Consider the following 17528-nt stretch of genomic DNA (forward strand, 5'->3'; position numbering starts at 1 on the left):
GCACTGCTTAACACGGATATTGGCCGATGCCGATATATAAAAATTTTTTTAAAAACTCGGCCCAATATATGGGTCGACCTCTACTTTGAATATTAGTACATTAGGCCAGTTGAGGAAATAGAATAAGTAGTTTATTATCGTTTGTGTTTGTTTGAATATACATTTTTTAAATATCCGACATTTGAATTTGGCATCAGGTAAATAGACTCTTTTGAGTTTATTCCATGAAAGATTATTACCTTGTTGATTCGAATCAATTTTTGTGAGTATTTTATATTGTTGAGGTCATGTTTGTTTTGGAGTGCAGTTAGTTTACATTTTACCTAATACAGACAGTGTGTTGTCTTTTGATGTCTTGTCTTAGCTTTATTTCAGGGAGCACAGGCTCTTTATGTCAATTCATATGCAAAATCAAAACTCTGGCAAAATAAAATTTCTTTTGTTATGGGGTAACTAGATTCAGAAGTGGCGTGATGGCTTTTTTAAAAGCCACATCTTGCTTTTCTGATCACTCAGCTGTGTGTGCGTGTACATCAATATTTTGTTCACATTCAGTAAAGGACCACTCATCCCTTACTTTTCACTACACTGCTCTCCGTCTTGCAGTTCTGAAAGATCAGCCGGTCATCGCTCCTCTCTGCAATGAAGCGTGAGGCTGTATTGTCCTAGCTGGAGGTCTCAAGGTTCATTTGAGCTGAATTCTGAGCTGTAGGTGGCCGTTTTTCTCCCTGTCAGCTTGAGCTGGAGGCTTTTAGCATTTACGTCAGAAGAAAAGAGAGCAGTTATTACCGTGCACTTTCAGCATCAAAATGAGACAGGTTTGTGTGACCTGAATTAGACTGTGACCATATGACTCCATTGCCTTTGAGAGGTGAAGCTCTTTCTACTTGGCTGTCTATAATCTTTCTGAATGGGCATACTCTCAAATTCAGTATATTACAAGGTCTTGAGACTGACCTGTTTTTACATTTTGGGTCAATTTAAAGATCATCATCTTTAATAACAGCTTCCGCACCATAGTGCAAAACATCTACTGTATTTAGTCAATATTATGCATAAATGCTTTCTGAATTTTGTTTTTGATTCTTTTCTACAGCTGTCGGACCAGCAATAGGAAGAGCTTGATAGTGACATCCAGCACCTCTCCCACTCTGCCTCGCCCCCATTCACCTCTGCACGGACACCCAGGTAAGAGATATACCTCTTCCAAGGAGTAATGACAGAAACATTATGCTACTTTAAAGGATACTTTGATTGCAAATTTCTTTGCAATGAGCTTAGTGGAAATCACTTAAGATGAAGGTCGGAGTTGTGTAAATATTGATTCAAAATGTGGTTTATTTAGTTGCTTAGTTTGTTTGCGCTAGTATCATGTTGTTAGCTTAGAAACATATGCTGCTAAAAATAAACTAATATATCTGGGCTGAGGTAACATTGTACAGATTGATGTATTACATATACTACTGATATTGTAACAATACAAAGCTTTTGTATTGCAAGCAAAGAGTTATCCTTTTAAGTGTTGATGTCTATTTAGATTATTTCAGTCACTTTCAAGGTGTCTTTTCTGTTAGGATGCTGTCTTAGCAGGTAGCTGGCTATGTAGACCTCAGATGTTTTACTAGAGTCTGGACCAGAGCCATACAAACTGCACACACGTCACAAGAAAGACACACACATGCTGTTTGTCTTGCTGCACGCAAAAATGGAAAGCTGTGTGGCAGCTGTTCAGAAAATATTACATTATATCTCCATAGCAACCATCAAATCTCAGTTTGCCATAGCGTAATTCTAATGCTGTGCATGGGATTTCTCATTTAATTCATGTGCATTATGAATGGATTGACAGTTGACATTTTCTAATACAGTTTTTTTCTGTGTGCCTCCCTAGGGATTGGCAGATTTATACTTTCCATCTTGTCTGAAATACGTCATTCTGAGTTTGAAAATCGTATTAACCTTTACCAGTAAAACATGAGGCATAATCAAATCCATGTGTTATACATACACAGATACCAGACTAATGTTTATGTAATCAATTTATCATTTTTAGTCATCATGAGATGAGTGAGATGAGTGATTCGTAGTTGGGACACATTTGCTGTAAATTGTCCTCTACATGTGCATTAAAATAACATTAAATGATCGTTAAAGTAGCCAATACCCTATGTGGATAATAACCCCATAGTTAAAGGATCATTATTTAGATTGTAAATCCGAAGAACTGCTGTGAAAATAGGTTAAAGAGCATTCCTGTGTAGAGTAAATTATGAAATGTTTCATAAGGAAAGAATCTATGGGTGGCCAAAAGAAGCCATTAGTCAAGAAAAACGATGTGAAAACACACAAGGGTTTTTCCAAAAACGTTAATATTCACCCATTTGTGATGTGGGAAAGATATTTTGTGGTCAGACGAAACCAATATATAGCTTTTTAACTGAAATTTAATGTGAATTACTTAAAATCGAATATCTAACACTGGCCACAAAGCACTATATCTACAGTGAATTATGATGATGGTAGTTTCATGCTTTGGGCACTAGCCATTTTATTAAAACAGAAGGAAGAATGGATGGTGTAAAATATGGGGAATGCTGCAGTAGAACCTCTCAGTCCACTAATAAACCTTAGCTTGAAGTATTTCAACATGGCAGTGACCGCAAACACCAAACCAGATATTATGAAGTCATTGCTTAAGTTCAGTTTGCTAACACTAGTTAATTCTTTGGTTATTATGTTATTGTTAACTACCAGTGAACAATACATTTATTAGCGTGAGTTTATAAATATATTCTTGATGATCCTCATTAACATAGCTTAGAATAATAAATGCTTTACAATGGTTCATTGTTAGTTAATGAGACCATTAACCACTGTTAGCAAAATTATTATTTTTGTAAAATGTTACAACTTATACATTTAAAACAACAACAACAAAGGCACATAATTAATATTTTCATTATTTTGTTTGGAATGTTGTATATGTACCTTTTTTTGGTAATGTTTCATATTTTAGAATTTAAGCTTTTATGATTACAGATCTTTTAAAAAATTTTTATAATTATAAAAATAATGACAGTAAAACATTTTCATTCACATGTAAAAAACATGATAGTAATACTGTACAATAAAGCAGAGATTTGTCCTTTAGGAAACAAGAGAAATGGTTAATACTTTGCAAAGCACTGTGTATCACTGCAGTTGTCTTAGTAATGCTTTAATAAAGCCGAAGCTGGTGATAAAACACTTAATAAAAGTGCTCCAGTGGGTGTATCCCTTGTGTCACTTCCACATTGTGGAAAATCTGAGCAGGAAAGAGAAATGGAGATATCAGCTGTCAAAACCAACAGGCGTACACTCAAAAAAATGACTCTTTAAACTTACTTAAGTCAATTATGGACAGTGGTTCCACACAACCAAATTGTGTTTTGATAACATTAATGGAATTTTTTGAATCTATGCAAACTCCTTGTGTTGTGACAACACAACTGAATGAGGTAGAATCTATGTGAAATAGTAATGTTCAACCAACTCAATTTATTGACTTTGCTTCAACTTAAACTGGTTAAGTTAACTCAACATGTTTTGGTTTATTACAATCTAGCCAAATTTGTTTCACTCTATCAACATAAGGAGGTTTGTTTCAAATTACTCATTTCAATTATGGACAGTGGTTCCACACAATTAGTTCTAGTTACTTTAACACAATATTTTCTTTTTGAAGTTACTCCCTTCAACAAAGCATTTTTTGTATGTTTTGTCTTGTAATGAGACAAAAGACAAGATGTCACAAATGATCAAAGTGTATTTGTTAAACAAGCAATAAATAATTACACACAGTAAAATACAGTTTAAACCACATTACAAAATTACACAAAATAGCAAATACAATTCTAATTGGCATTCATGGGCAACCAATCAAACCTTATTCCAGGAACAGGAAGTGGCTCCAGAAATAACTTCTTCAGTATTCCAAATGTGTACCTGAGTTCAGGAGGGTTGCTCAAGTTCAGTCCATAAATCAGTCCCAGTAACATGGTTTTACAGACTGTAAACTGCTATAGGTCCTGAAGAACTTTATCCTTTAAAACTCCAACTTCTGCTGGACTGTCTTCAATGATGCAGCTTCAAATAGATTCCCATGAGTCTTCTGGATCACCTCCTGACTGCTGGCAACGTCTGTATCCTAGAAGTATTTAAAAGCATGGAGAACTCAAATTATTGTGTATTAACTTTAACAAATAATTTATTAACCTTGAACTCACCATATACTCCATACTGCTAGGGTCTTCATTTGGATACTTCAATTTCATTAGTCTGAAGATGAAAACAACAAAATTTAGCCTTTGTTTTTTTTTTCTAAAATTACATGAAAAAAAGTCAGTCATTCATCTTCTTATGGGAAATCCAGGCAAGCAGTCAAGATGGGATTCTAACAAACATTACAGTGGAAAATGGTACACACATCTGGACCCTGTACGGTAAGCAACAGAACTGGAATGTTCCCAGACCCAGAAACATAGTAAGGACATCAGTAAAACAGTCCATGTGACACCAGTGGTTCAACCATAATTTTACAAAGTAAACAAAAATACTTTTTTGTGCAAACAAAATTAAAACAGCGACTTTATTCAACAATTCTTCTCCAAATCGCATCTTCCACCATTATCAACAGCACGTAAATAATTCATGCACATGGTGCTGCTGACCTACAACACGCCTGCACTGAGCCTTGATTACACGCAGAGGAAAGCAATGTTCATGCCTCTTGTTACTGTCCATAATGGCAGAATATGTGATTTGGAGAAGAATTGTTGATTAAAGTCGCTATTTTTGTTTTCTTTGCACAAAATGTATTCTTGTACCTTTGTAAAAGTGTGGTTGAAGCATTGATGCCACATGGACTGTTTTACTGATGTCCTTACTATGACTCTGGGAACATTTCAGTTGCATTGCAGCCTTTATGGAGGTTCAGAAATCTCTCGCATTTTCATAAAAATATTAGGGATGCACCAATTGACCGGCCATAAATTGGAAACCAGACGGTTTTTGCTTTAAATACGCAATTGGTAATCGGACGGTCTTTGGAATTTTTTTCAGCCGATTTTTCCGGAAGTGCGCCCGCGTGCTCCGACTACATTACTTCTGTGTGAAAGCAAACACATCCCGGGATTGATTCCAGCATTGAACTCGGGTCGGGGACGTAGTAACATTGCTGGGTTCAATCCCGGGACAAGCGCTGTGTGAACAAAAGCCAGATCTAATGCCGTGTCGTAGTGATGACATTATCGTGTGACTCTTTTACTGGCTGTTTTGAAGGAAGATCAACGTTCACTGAAAAAAAAAAAAGTGCAAACTGTATGAAGCAAAGATCAGTTAGTTCCTCACTTTCCACGGTGACACCGAGATCGTTCGCCAGATTCAGTGAAAGTATTACCTGCCTAATGTTTTCGACTCGTACATTACACGTCACGCCCTGATGTCACGTGTCGTTACGGGATCTTTATTTGCCGGAATCGCAGTGTGAAAGGGGCTTTATTGAGCTTTTCCTCAATTTTGGACTGTAGACTGTGGACTGTCCTTCCTTCTTGTTTGTTGCTTAAAGATAAAAAAAAAAAATCGTCCAGTTTGCTTGTAAAAGAAATCGGTATCGGCCATGAAAAATCATGATCAGGGCATCCTTAAAAAATATCATAATTTGTGCTCTGAAGATGAATGATGGTCTTACGGGTTTGAAACGACATGAGGGTGAATAATGACATGTTTATTTTTGGGTGATCTAGCCATTTAAACACACCTGAACCAGCTAATCAAGGTTCTTGGGAATTTTAAAACAAAAAAGTCTTACCTGAAGTTCCAGGCAGGTGTGTTAGAGCTGAACCCCACAGAACACTGGCTTTCCTAGAGCAGGTCTGGACACCCCTGCCTTGCATCAAAATAAATCTATCAGTTTATAGATATACCACATATTTTGTATTTATTGTATTAATAAACCTTATCTTATCTGTCTTTTTTTGTCAATTTCCAGTAACCAGTGAGAGAATAATGTTTTAATACAAGGTTGTGTTGAGTGCAGTTGTTCTTACCTGTGTAGTGGGCACCAAGAGGGTTTCAGTATTTGTCCAAGGTCTCTTCTTCAGTATGAAAACATCTTCGTAAATTTTGCAGTCCGAATCAAGTTTGGCAAAGATTGTTGATTCTAATGGGCCTATGGTAATTCTGGATGTCTCAAATTCTGCACAAACCTGTACACATGAAGTGCAATGTGTTACAAAAAAAAAAAAAAAAATTTGAACAGCAAAAACCAATTCAATGATCAAAATATTAAGTGATTTATTTGTGTGAGTGATGAATAGTGTCATGTTTACCATTCCTAAAGGAGGACCTGATTACATATCTGGAGCATATGTATAATGTGAACAGCTCAGAGTAGTGTCCGGTTTAAAGTCATTGTATGACCACACCGCCATGTTCCTAAACAAAGCTTCAAATACTCCCACTGTTCTGAGCCAGGGCTCTCCAAACTCGTTCGACATCTCATGGTTGGACATTTATTGATTATTTATCTTTTTAAATTAGTTAAAATATACATATTATAACAAATAAAGGTAATTACTTCCACTTTTTAAAGTCATTATGTATTACTAATACAATTAATTTATACAAATATATTTGGCACACAAAATGAGATAAGAGAGAAACTCCTATTCGCCATTTGATTAGTTATATGAGGAAGTAGCTGAATGACAAATCATTCTGTCTCTTAACATCTCTTATTGTAAGCCATATGTATAATATAAAGTAAAGGTAAGTGATAGGACGTTTTATTTTTGGATAAACATTTTATTAATAAATACAATCTCTCTTAAAATACCTTATTGGGTTATGATAATCAAAACAGTTTGGTTTGATCTAGCGCAGAACTAAGACTTTAATGAAATATTTCCCCCACTTATAAAATGATTTTATTATTAGCTAGCTCCATACCGGAGAGCTGCTTTATAAAAGGAAATCAAGTTATAATTCTAGCGACACTTACTCTGTATTTTCATGTTTAATATTGAAAAGCTATCGATTGCATAAAGGACTGTTATATAAATAAACGTGACTGGACTTTTCTTTACTGGAGTGCCTGGAGAACCTCAGAGTTCGTGCAAACATCCATATCTCTGTGTTCTTAAGAGCTGCTTTTACATCGCGGTCAGTTTTTTGTTGTGTTTATGCAGTTATTGAGAGGAAGGCGTGCAGTATATATTTACATATTCATCCAAGGTTCGGATCGGGTCGGTTTGCCTCAAACTGAAGTGCTATCTTCTTCTTTTTAATTGAATCAGGAGAGTGTATTACAATCTTGCGCTACAGCGCCACACTGGTCAAACTGCATTAATGCAGGCTTTCAAATCAGGCAGATACGAGATCAAACCACTAACGTTACTCAAAAACATTTGCTGAAAATTTTATTTTTATCGTCGACGTTGTCGATAATGTCGAGTAATTGTTTCAGCCCTAGTGTATATATATATATATATACTAAAGTAAATACATTACAGAGAGTCGTGTGCTTTCACATCTCCCAACGCTTCAAAATCATCTATTAACGGTGCAATAAACCGATTACACAATACTAGACTGCAAAACAAAAGCACCTCAAAACAGAAACTCTAAGAGAAATTAAAGACTTTGACTTAACACAATAAAAACTTTAGATTTTCTTACCTGACTGATACCTCTTGCTCCCCTCCACACCGTCATCAAATGCGTTGGAAATCGTCACTTCCGGTTTTTTTTTGAATCACGAAATTAAACCCTTTACGTTACTTTAACGATTGATAATTAAGTAAAATTTAAAATTAAACATTTTAAGTTGATTAAACACAATACAATTGTGTTTTGTCGGAAAACTAAATATATTTGTGTTGTTTTAACAAAACATATATGTGTAAAACGAACAGTGCCGGAAAACCATTTTTTTGAGTGTACTCTCTCTCTCTCTCTCTCTCTCTCTCTCTCTCACTCTCACTCTCTCTCTCTCTCTCTCTCTCTCTCTCTCTCTCTCTCTCTCTCTCTCTCTCTGTGTGTGTGTGTGTATGTGTGTGTAGAGAGATTAAGGAGATGACTAGATGTGTGTTTACAACTGATCTCAGGTCATGAGCACACAAAGCACACAGATCATGCTAACACTGTTCAGCAGGGCTCTAAAAATGATAAATGATGTGCTGCAGCCCTGATCATTGACGTCTGCTTGTCAACTCCATTTACTCACTGAATTACTTGTTTAAATAAACCACCATGCAAACAGTACATGTAGTGTAAAGAGAGACACAAGTAGCATAGATTAGCACACTAGCACTGCAGAATAAAAATATCTAAAGTGTTTTTTTTTTTTTTTTTTAATAACATTGTACTTTGCTGTGCTCAGTCCTGATATAGCCCACATGAGTTTTGATGGATACATTGTTTGTGTTGTCCATACTGCATCGAGCAGTTTTGGGAGGCATCACTTGAAGTTGTGTGCTTGCAATATTTTAAATGAACAAATCTAAAATGGAACATTAACCCAAATGCGGCTTCATTTTAAGCACTTCATAGCCATTAGCAGGATTCTAATGCGACTGCCAACAGAAGCAGCGGAGGCTAAATTATTTCAAACTCAACTGAGCACAATCAACAGGGGGTTTGCACTGCCACACTGCAATCATTACAGTCTGTTTCAGGAAGCTGTTTGCCAGGTTATGACACCAGCAGCACAAGAATTAAATACTGCAGTGCTTTGTGAGGTATCATTACACTTAAAGGGTTAGTTCACACAAAAATGTAAATTATGCTGCGTTTTATTCACCCCGAGGCATCCTAGGTGTATATGACTTTCTTTTTTCAGACGAATCCAATCGGAGTTATGTAAAAAATTGTCTTTGATCTTTCAAGCTCTATCAATGCAGTCAAAGCAGGTGTTGCATTGCTTCAGTCCAAAAGAAGCACCCATCCATTAAAAAAAAAAAGTGTCTCAACATGTACATATTAGTACATGATGTAACTACAGATGAGTCAAGTTTTAAATAGGAAAAATATAGAAACTCTTTAGTCATTTTTGAGCGAGATGCTAACTGTCTAATCAGATTCAATGATCTATGCTAAGCTAAGCTACGCTAAAAATTCTACCACCAGACCCAGAGATCAGCGGAATGGATTTAAAAACGGTAAATCTCAAGTGTTTAACTCTAGGGGAGTTGGAAAATAAGCCTTTTTTCTAAAAATATTGAATGTTCCTTTAAAGTCGTTCACAAAACTAGTTTTGCAAACTGACTGGAATTATATTTTGTATTATAAATGTAAATCAAATAACAAAATGAAACAAAAATAACTTCAAACTTCCACATCAAAAAATGAGATAGTTATATAGCCTGCAGCATAATGCATAAAAAAACTTGTGGCGGTAAAAAGCACACTCTGGTTGACCACCTACTGTATGTATTGATATTATGAGTGAAAAAAGAATAAATAAATCATGCAGTTATAAAGAATGGTGGGTTAAAATGACTTAATATTACATGAATTCCTCTGTGTTCTTATTCAAGGCACATTTGGAAAAAAAAAATCAGTATGTAGTTTATTTCCACATAGGAAAGTTGAAAATGTAAGATTCTGTGTGATTTTTCACACTATCATCCAAAAACCTCATCCGTAACACATTCTGCTGTGGTGTGAACATAGCATGTGTAATTCAACAGGGTGATGATTGGTTTTCTTCTCTCTGCTGTGTATCGTGTGAGAGAGTGTCTGCATCTCTTCAGCAAACCCTTCTTCCACTACAGTCTTCGTGATGAAAAATAAGCAGGTGCTTCACTGTGTAGCACACCATTGTGCCATCTCCTACACTCTCCGTGATGGGATACTCCATTAAATGAATGCATCTCCATGACAGATCCACACTGCTCTGTGTCCCAGTCCAGCTGTGCGCAGCTGTTCCTATAGTCACTTCCTGACAAAGAATTATGCTCTCATTAATATTTAAGATTTGGCGTAGGCCGCTTGACGAATGCATTAATCCATGATTAATGCATGAGGATTGTGACCCGAGCCGTACCACACACTCCAGATAGGAACGCCCCGTTGCTCGGATTGACTGGATTGATTGATGATACCTGTATATATGCTCCTTAATTCACACATGACTAGCAATAGAGGTTTTAGATCAAATTTTCTTCTTTTTAATCTAGTAACATTAGTCATAGCAGTCATGTACATTTTAATCTATAAGCTATACTCTTATGCATTTCATATTAAATTATAATGTAAAAATGTACCACACAGTGATCGAGCTCAGGATATGAAATCTCCTTGCCATTTCAATACCAGTGGAATAGAGATAAAGAGTCTGTTCTAGGAAAAATCCCTTGAATATGAATTTGAGCTTGAGTTAATCAAAAAATGATTTTTTGCAAATGGTCTGCAAATCATTAAATAACATTCATTATGCAATATCACTCCACATGAGGCAATTTTGATTGAGAGGGCTTTTGTCTAAAGCACTTAAACACTGTAAGTGCTTCTCTCTCTAAGCATTAATCTATTCTCAGAGAGCTGTGCAGGAGAACAAAAAAGACCGTGATCAAAGTGTGTTTTATCCCTGTACCTCTGGTCTCAATGCGGCCTACATAAGAAGCCTACTCTTCTAAAGGGGTTTGTTATCTTAAAAGGGCTTTGATGAATAAAATAAATGAGAAAGATCAGCAGGATAGAAGAGGTAAGAACCTTAGGGCAATTGCTATTTACTTTTGACGAGCATAATGTGTCTCCTGGTGGCCGGAAGTATGAAGTCTGTGCTTATTTTGATAATGATTTGTACCAGCCTGGCCTGTTAGTGGGTAGTTGAACTTGATTGTTGTGAATAGTTCACTAAATGTCACATTTTTGGTCTCTTTCAGGAAGCAGCCCATTGGACAGCCCACGTAATTTCTCTCCAAACACTGCGGCACACTTCTCTTTTGTGCCAGCTCGCAGGTGAGTGACATCACAGGTCAAAGGTCGATCTATTACACTTCATCAGAATATTATAGTTCAAAACATTTCATCATAAAACCCCCCACATTTTGTGAATGAGTTTTAATAGAACTTTCTGCAGTCCGTTAAAATGTTTCCAAATTAAAGTTTGAGCATGTAATATCGCTTTGATATTCTTGCGAAGATTGTCATAGTTTGCTTCTCATCTGCTGGTTATTAAGCACCCCACTTTCAATTAATTTGTAATATCCCATAATCCTTCACTGTGGCTCTGAATAACGACACCAAGAATGTTAATGAGTGAATATGAATTGGTAATTGAGCAGCAAAAGATGGTAATGCTTTAACAACTGGAAGAGAACACACAGAGCTGATGACCCCAGGCTTAATTAAAAGGATTCGTTTGAATGTCAGCCATAGAGCAGGACCATTGAGTCATCCAGTGCAAAATACTCATGGACCAACAGTGCCACCTAATGGACACTGTATACACTCTGATAATGCAAGTGGTCATAGTGTGAGATAGGGCTGCACGATGATGGTTAAACTGATAATCACGATTATTTTGATTAAAATTGTAATCACGATTATTAATAACGATTATTCTATCCTGCTGGGAAAAAAAAACTGCTAAAACCAGACTAAACTTAGCTGGTCTCCCAGCTTGGTCAAGCTTATTTTAGCTTGTCTCCCAGCCTGACCAGCTAAGGAAGTGGTCAAAACCCCTCTAAAACCAGCCTTCTGACCAGCAAAGACCAGGCTGGATGACCAACTAAAATCAGTCAGCTAGCTTAGGCTTTTTTTTTTTTTTTATTCATCAGGGAAATGCAAAAACATTTCATGTGTCCTTTAACCAACCTCCATTGTCTATACACTGACTTTATTTAACCAACTATGATAATTCAAAACTCATGGTTTTGGATAGTGTTTTGTCATCTGATTTCACATTACATTTGTTCGTAAATGGGAAAAAGCCACTCAGATCGCACAGGAAATTTGCCCAAAGATCGTTAAAACATACTGTAAACTAACATTGCCATGCCATTTTCAACACAAAAACTGGTAAAAACTTTAGAAACTCTTCACACACATTCCAACAATTCCAATTTATGTACATTTTCCCCATTGTATTGTCACAGGTAGGAAAAGCGCATTTATTCCACAAACACAATAGATCCATTATTGAAACTCAGTGAAAGTTTGATCATGGCACATTTGGTAACGGTACAAATGGCTTGTGTAAAAACACACACTGGCTGTATGACATTTTCATGCAAGCAGAAATCGCTATGGAGAGATCGCTATCTCCAGCACCTGTATGTTTTCATATCATCATCAGTGCTTGTTCCACCATCAATGAGCGCGCAAAGGGTTGCCAGATTGCACAAATGAAATAAAACTCAGGAAAAAAAGCTCTGTTTTGGGGCTTAAAGCTCTTCAAATCTGGCTGCCACAAGCATGAACACTAGTGAAGACTTGTTAGCAATGCAAGATAATACAAGTGCCAAACTAAAAACATGTTTCAGGATAAATAACTAGCCGGCCAATATCATGATGATTATTTTTAATTAATCGAGGAAGGTAGATATCGTTATCGAGATTAAAATACAACTAATCGTGCAGCCCTCGTGAGAGATACATTAGCTCAGTGCATACATACACATAGATGCCCTCACAGCATCACTTTTTATTGCTTTACTCTCTTCCATACAGCCATGGACACAGGGCTGACAGGTAATAATCGCTACTTCCTTTACATCATCATTTTCTGTGTGTGCTTCCAGCATGGCTGTTTACATCAACCATCATGTTTCCATTTCATTAGAGATGACAGTCAGATCTGTTTAAAAACATCTCAGACAACTTCATGTATTTATCGGAATAATAAATTATTAATCATCCCACCTCGTTCAGCTGGATGGATAACAAACAGCTTGACTGAGTGCTGAAAACTGATATTTAATCTTCAAAAATATTTCACAGACTTCAGTGCTTTGCATAAATAAAAATAAAATAAAATACTTATAAGTAGTGGTTGACCGATATTGGTTTCTTGATAGCCGATACCATTTTTTTTTTTTTGAGGATGTTGTGTAAGTGCAGACAATTACTGATTACAATGGGTTTTATAGTATTTTGTCACACTGCTCGTGTCCAATGTGAACACACGCCTAATTGTCTATTGTGGTAATTTGCAGGATGTGTCAAAAAGTTGTTGGTTTAGATAAATACATTAGATAAAAGACATTTTCCAATCTGGCAACACTGTTTAGGGAGATTGTCAATCATGAAAAATATCAACCGATATAACAGCTTTGGCGATATATCAGTCAACCACTATTTATAAGTAAAAATATGGCAACATTTTGGGTACAGGTTTTCTTGTGGAATATTTTTTCATCAGTACGATTTATGATTGTGTACACTACTAATCAAAAGATTTGTTTCATTTTATTACCATATTTTTTGGACTATAGGCCGCACCATAAGTCGCATCAGTCCAAAAATACGTCTTGATGAGGAAAAAAACATAGTCCAGTGCGCATTTATTTAGAAACAAGATAAAACATTACCATCTACAGCCGCGAGAGGGCGCTCTGTCTTTAGTGTAGACTACATAGAGCGCCCTCTCGTGGCTAATGTTTTCTCTTAGTTCATGTCTCTTAGTTAATTTCTCTTGGTTCATGTCAAATTAATTTTGATAAATAAGTCGCACCTGACTATAAGTCGCAGGACCATTCAAACTATGAAAAAAAGTGTGACTTATAGTCCGGAAAATACGGTAAATGTTTTTTGAAAGAACACGCTTATGCTCACCAAGGTTGCATTTGTTTAATCAAAAATATTGTACAACTATTAATATTTCAAAATTTATCATAACTGTAATATTATAGAATTTAAAATAACTGTTTTCTATTTCAATATATTTTAAAATAGAATTTATTCCTGTGATAGCGAAGTCCTCAGCAGTCATTAATCCAGTCTCCAGTGTCACATAATCCTTCAGAATTCATTCAGATTCAGAGGCTGATTTAATGGTCACTGAACATTTGTTGTTATTATTATCAGTGCTGTGAAAAGGTGTGCTGCTAAAAGATTATTATTATATATTTATTTTTGCAATTCATTGATGTTAAAAAAAATGACAAAATAACATGATTTATTTGATATAGAAAACTTTTGTAACATGAAAAATGTCTTTACATTCTCTTTGAATCAATCTGATGCACCCTTACTGAATAAAAGTATTCATTTCTTTAAAAAAACTCTTCCTGACACCAAACCTTTGAACATTAGTGTGCTTATTTGCTTGTTTGTTTATTTGTAATTTGGCATTAAAATCATTGCTTCTCTGCACATTGCAATCAGGGGTCTAACAAATTAAAGTTCCTTATTTTGTCAAAGTAAAGGGACGCTGACTGTCAGTCTTTATTGGTTCATGTGTTTGAGCGATAATGAATGTATTGCTGTTTTGTGATATAAAGCCATCAAGCCATTGGATTCACACTGTGCTATTTGCATGAAAAGGCTTCATATGTGTATCTGCAAAGATGATACACATAAGTTCCTGTGCGGGCAGCTTAACCATTATTGCAGATGCTTATGGCTCTTGTATGCAAGCCTTATTGAGCTGCATAGTTGAATGTGCTAATCATCTTTATTGTTTAAATGTCAGTTAATGTGGACATTTTAATCTGTGGTGCTTTATTCTGCTCTGTTTGTGTGATATTTTATCATTGCTCGTCTGAAAGCTCTTTAGTGCTGCTTATTTCTGCTGGTCCTTATTACTTTGAAGTACATCAACAGTAAAAAAAAAAAAAAAATGTTACATTTTTCTGATATCCACTCTTGTAGGACGGATGGTCGTCGCTGGTCTCTCGCCTCTCTGCCCTCCTCTGGCTATGGAACCAACACCCCAAGCTCAACAGTCTCGGTGAGTGTCTGTGTGTGTTTGTACTTGTGTTCTTTCTGTAGTCCCTCTGTGTTGTATCTACCCTCAGATATGTGCATGTCTGTTTGGTATTGCATTTGATCCCAAGCCTTAACATTCCCAGAAGGTTTATCCTATTGACTCTACAGTGGGATAAACTCTAGGTACAAAGCAGCTCCCTTTAGCCTAAAGTGAAGCCAGTGGCTTCATATCAGTGCATTCACTTCAAAAGAGATCTGTCCCCGAAAATTGACTGTAACTCAGTCTGGCTGTTGCTTTCATTGGGGAATCAGTTCAAACCGCACAAGCCCCATTAAAGTCTCTGCAGAAAGATTAAAAATACATTTTCATGTTTAGCCCAATTTTTTTTATTCTCAAGGCTGCAGAGCTTTTATTCAACTCCAAACACAAGGGGAAAAAACTACTGATTGAGAACAAATTTCATTTTTTTAATTGGGTGAAGCTCACAAAAACTCTTAGGAAATGACCAGAAATAAGAAATTATATCAGAATGGAAATAGAGCCTATTGTTTGGAGTCATTAAGATTTTTTTTCTTACAGTGTGACATTATTTTAATGGCAATTATCATTATGATTTATAGTAATTAGAATGCTTTTTTTTCTTTTGGTATTAAAGTAATAAGAAGTTAAATAATGTCACAATGCAGAAAGGCTTAATGGTCCTAAAATTAGGCTTCATTTCCTTTATGCAAAATATAATTATTAACTTGATATATAACCTAACATTTTCTTAGTTGGCTATTTATAAAGCTATATTACGGCAACTTTTCAAGTTGTATTCTCAATATTTTTTGTCCATTTGGCTTAAATGATTTGAGGAAAAATGTCCTGCCAAGAGTCAAATTCAATCAACAACAATACCAATCAACAACATTATGCCTACAGAGGCAGTTGATTGACAGTCAGGGCAGCCTATGCAATGCCTTCTATCCTTGTAATCCCTCCCTCTCTGCTTCTCACAGTCATCATGTTCATCTCAGGAGAAGCTGCACCAGTTGCCCTTCCAGCCCACTGCAGATGAGCTGCATTTCCTCACCAAACACTTCAGCTCGGAGAATATCACGGACGAGGATGGGAGAAGATCTCCAGCCATGCGGCCGCGCTCCCGTAGTCTCAGGTACAAACACTTAACAGATTCCCATTTCGCAGCAATCAAACATTGCCCTTCAAGTGAACATGATGTTGTGAGTTTGTGATGTCAGCTGGGCCCTCAGGCTCTCACTCAGTCACTTTTAAAGGCCAAATCATTAGCTCTGACAGGAAACTGCCACACCTCAAACTCCACATCTCTAGACTCCTGACTCCTTTAAGGTAGCAGATATGTTATTCAGCCTTTGTGCCCTTCACACTGATGGCTCTTCACTCCTCTGTCTTCACATTTCTGAATGCTTCTCTCTGTCTGTCAATGTGTCCAAGTCATATTTCAACCCCCCAAAAATAAATAAATAACCAAATAACTTTTTGTTTGGATGAGAAATCTATTATTTTTTCATTATGAAAGGAATTTAATGAATTAAGTCCACCAGTTAAAGCAAAAGTAAGTTATATACTCAATATACAAGTTTTAAAATTACATATTTTCAACAGGTAGTATTTGTTGTGCTGCCTATACTTTCATTTAATACTACATTTCTGAACAATTCCTGCTACTTTTGTGCTGTGATTAAAAAGTGAAAACGTTAACAATAATAAGAATAGGAACCGAATAATGAAAATTAAAAGGGAAAAAAAGTTAAATGTCCAAATGTACTGCCTTTATTCTGATTTAATTAAATTCTACTTTAGTTCTGTGATTAAAAAAAAACTGTACTAAAATATTGAGATAATATCTAAATTCATCATGTGAATGGTAGAGGGGAAATCTGGCTTTTCTAATGAAAATAATATCCAAGAAACGTCACGCTATCCAAAATAAATACATAAAATCTGAATGGTCCTACAATAGGCTTCAAAACCTTTGTGAAATGTAAAATCTGAATATATTTTTTCTTTTGATTCTTATGTGTGACCTGGATTCTTCTTAGCCACTCTCTTTCTCTGAATAGGAGTAGTATGATTACTCTAGCAGTCCCTCACTCTTCTGCCCAGGACTTGACAGACTAAATCATCATTTCTTCCTCAATGCTCTAAAAGAGACCTCCTTCATGAGCTTCTTATCTGTAAACACATCTCTCTTCCACTTTCTTTCCCCTCTGGCTCTTTCTCAGTTAAGATGACTTATTCAGGAATCACTGGCCTTGCCTCTTTTAGTATCTAGACACACTCAGCAGGGGGTTCAGAACTCCGGAATTATATTCATAAATATTGGATGAGATGATATGAGGTAGAGAGGTTTGCTGTTGCCACATCTTACAGATTACAGCTTTCCCAGGATTATCCATTTCTACTGTTGAAAGAAGGGAGAGAAGGATGAAATGACTGGATGGAGGGGGAGGTAGAGGGGATTTGCAGGCAAAGCAAGAACTGGTTAATTAGAGATGAGGAAATGGAGCAGTATTATGCTAATTTCATGCCCCGGACAGCAGACGTGCAGAGAGAATTGACAGGGACGCTTTTTCATGCTGTGGTCATACAC

At 36.1% G+C, this 17528-nt stretch overlaps 1 protein-coding gene and 1 long non-coding RNA gene across 9 annotated transcripts in view; one reads left to right on the plus strand and one right to left on the minus strand.

Annotated features, from left to right (window-relative positions):
- Positions 1-17528, plus strand: part of LOC127960229 (microtubule-associated serine/threonine-protein kinase 2) — a 146002-nt gene that overhangs the window by 108610 nt on the left and 19864 nt on the right. For 4 of the 7 annotated variants that reach the window (XM_052559845.1, XM_052559846.1, XM_052559851.1 and 1 more), the window contains 5 exons: positions 1097-1188; positions 10926-11001; positions 12715-12735; positions 14857-14935; positions 15916-16070. In XM_052559845.1, the coding sequence (XP_052415805.1) occupies positions 1097-1188; positions 10926-11001; positions 12715-12735; positions 14857-14935; positions 15916-16070 (423 nt within the window). The remainder of the gene's footprint in view (positions 1-1096; positions 1189-10925; positions 11002-12714; positions 12736-14856; positions 14936-15915; positions 16071-17528) is intronic. The other 3 variants (XM_052559847.1, XM_052559849.1, XM_052559848.1) reach the window with 3 other exon arrangements.
- LOC127960231 (uncharacterized) lies at positions 3788-7973 on the minus strand. Of its 2 annotated transcripts, none has more exons than XR_008154351.1 (5): positions 7717-7973; positions 6087-6245; positions 5849-5926; positions 4266-4317; positions 3788-4186 (listed from the first exon to the last, which is right to left on the minus strand). It is a non-coding gene; the product is annotated as an uncharacterized LOC127960231 (long non-coding RNA). The 2 variants fall into 2 exon arrangements; XR_008154352.1 differs by lacking the exon at positions 7717-7973 and adding an exon at positions 7260-7529.

Source organism: Carassius gibelio, chromosome B6 (assembly GCF_023724105.1).
Source record: "Carassius gibelio isolate Cgi1373 ecotype wild population from Czech Republic chromosome B6, carGib1.2-hapl.c, whole genome shotgun sequence".
NCBI classification, from domain to species: domain Eukaryota; kingdom Metazoa; phylum Chordata; class Actinopteri; order Cypriniformes; family Cyprinidae; genus Carassius; species Carassius gibelio.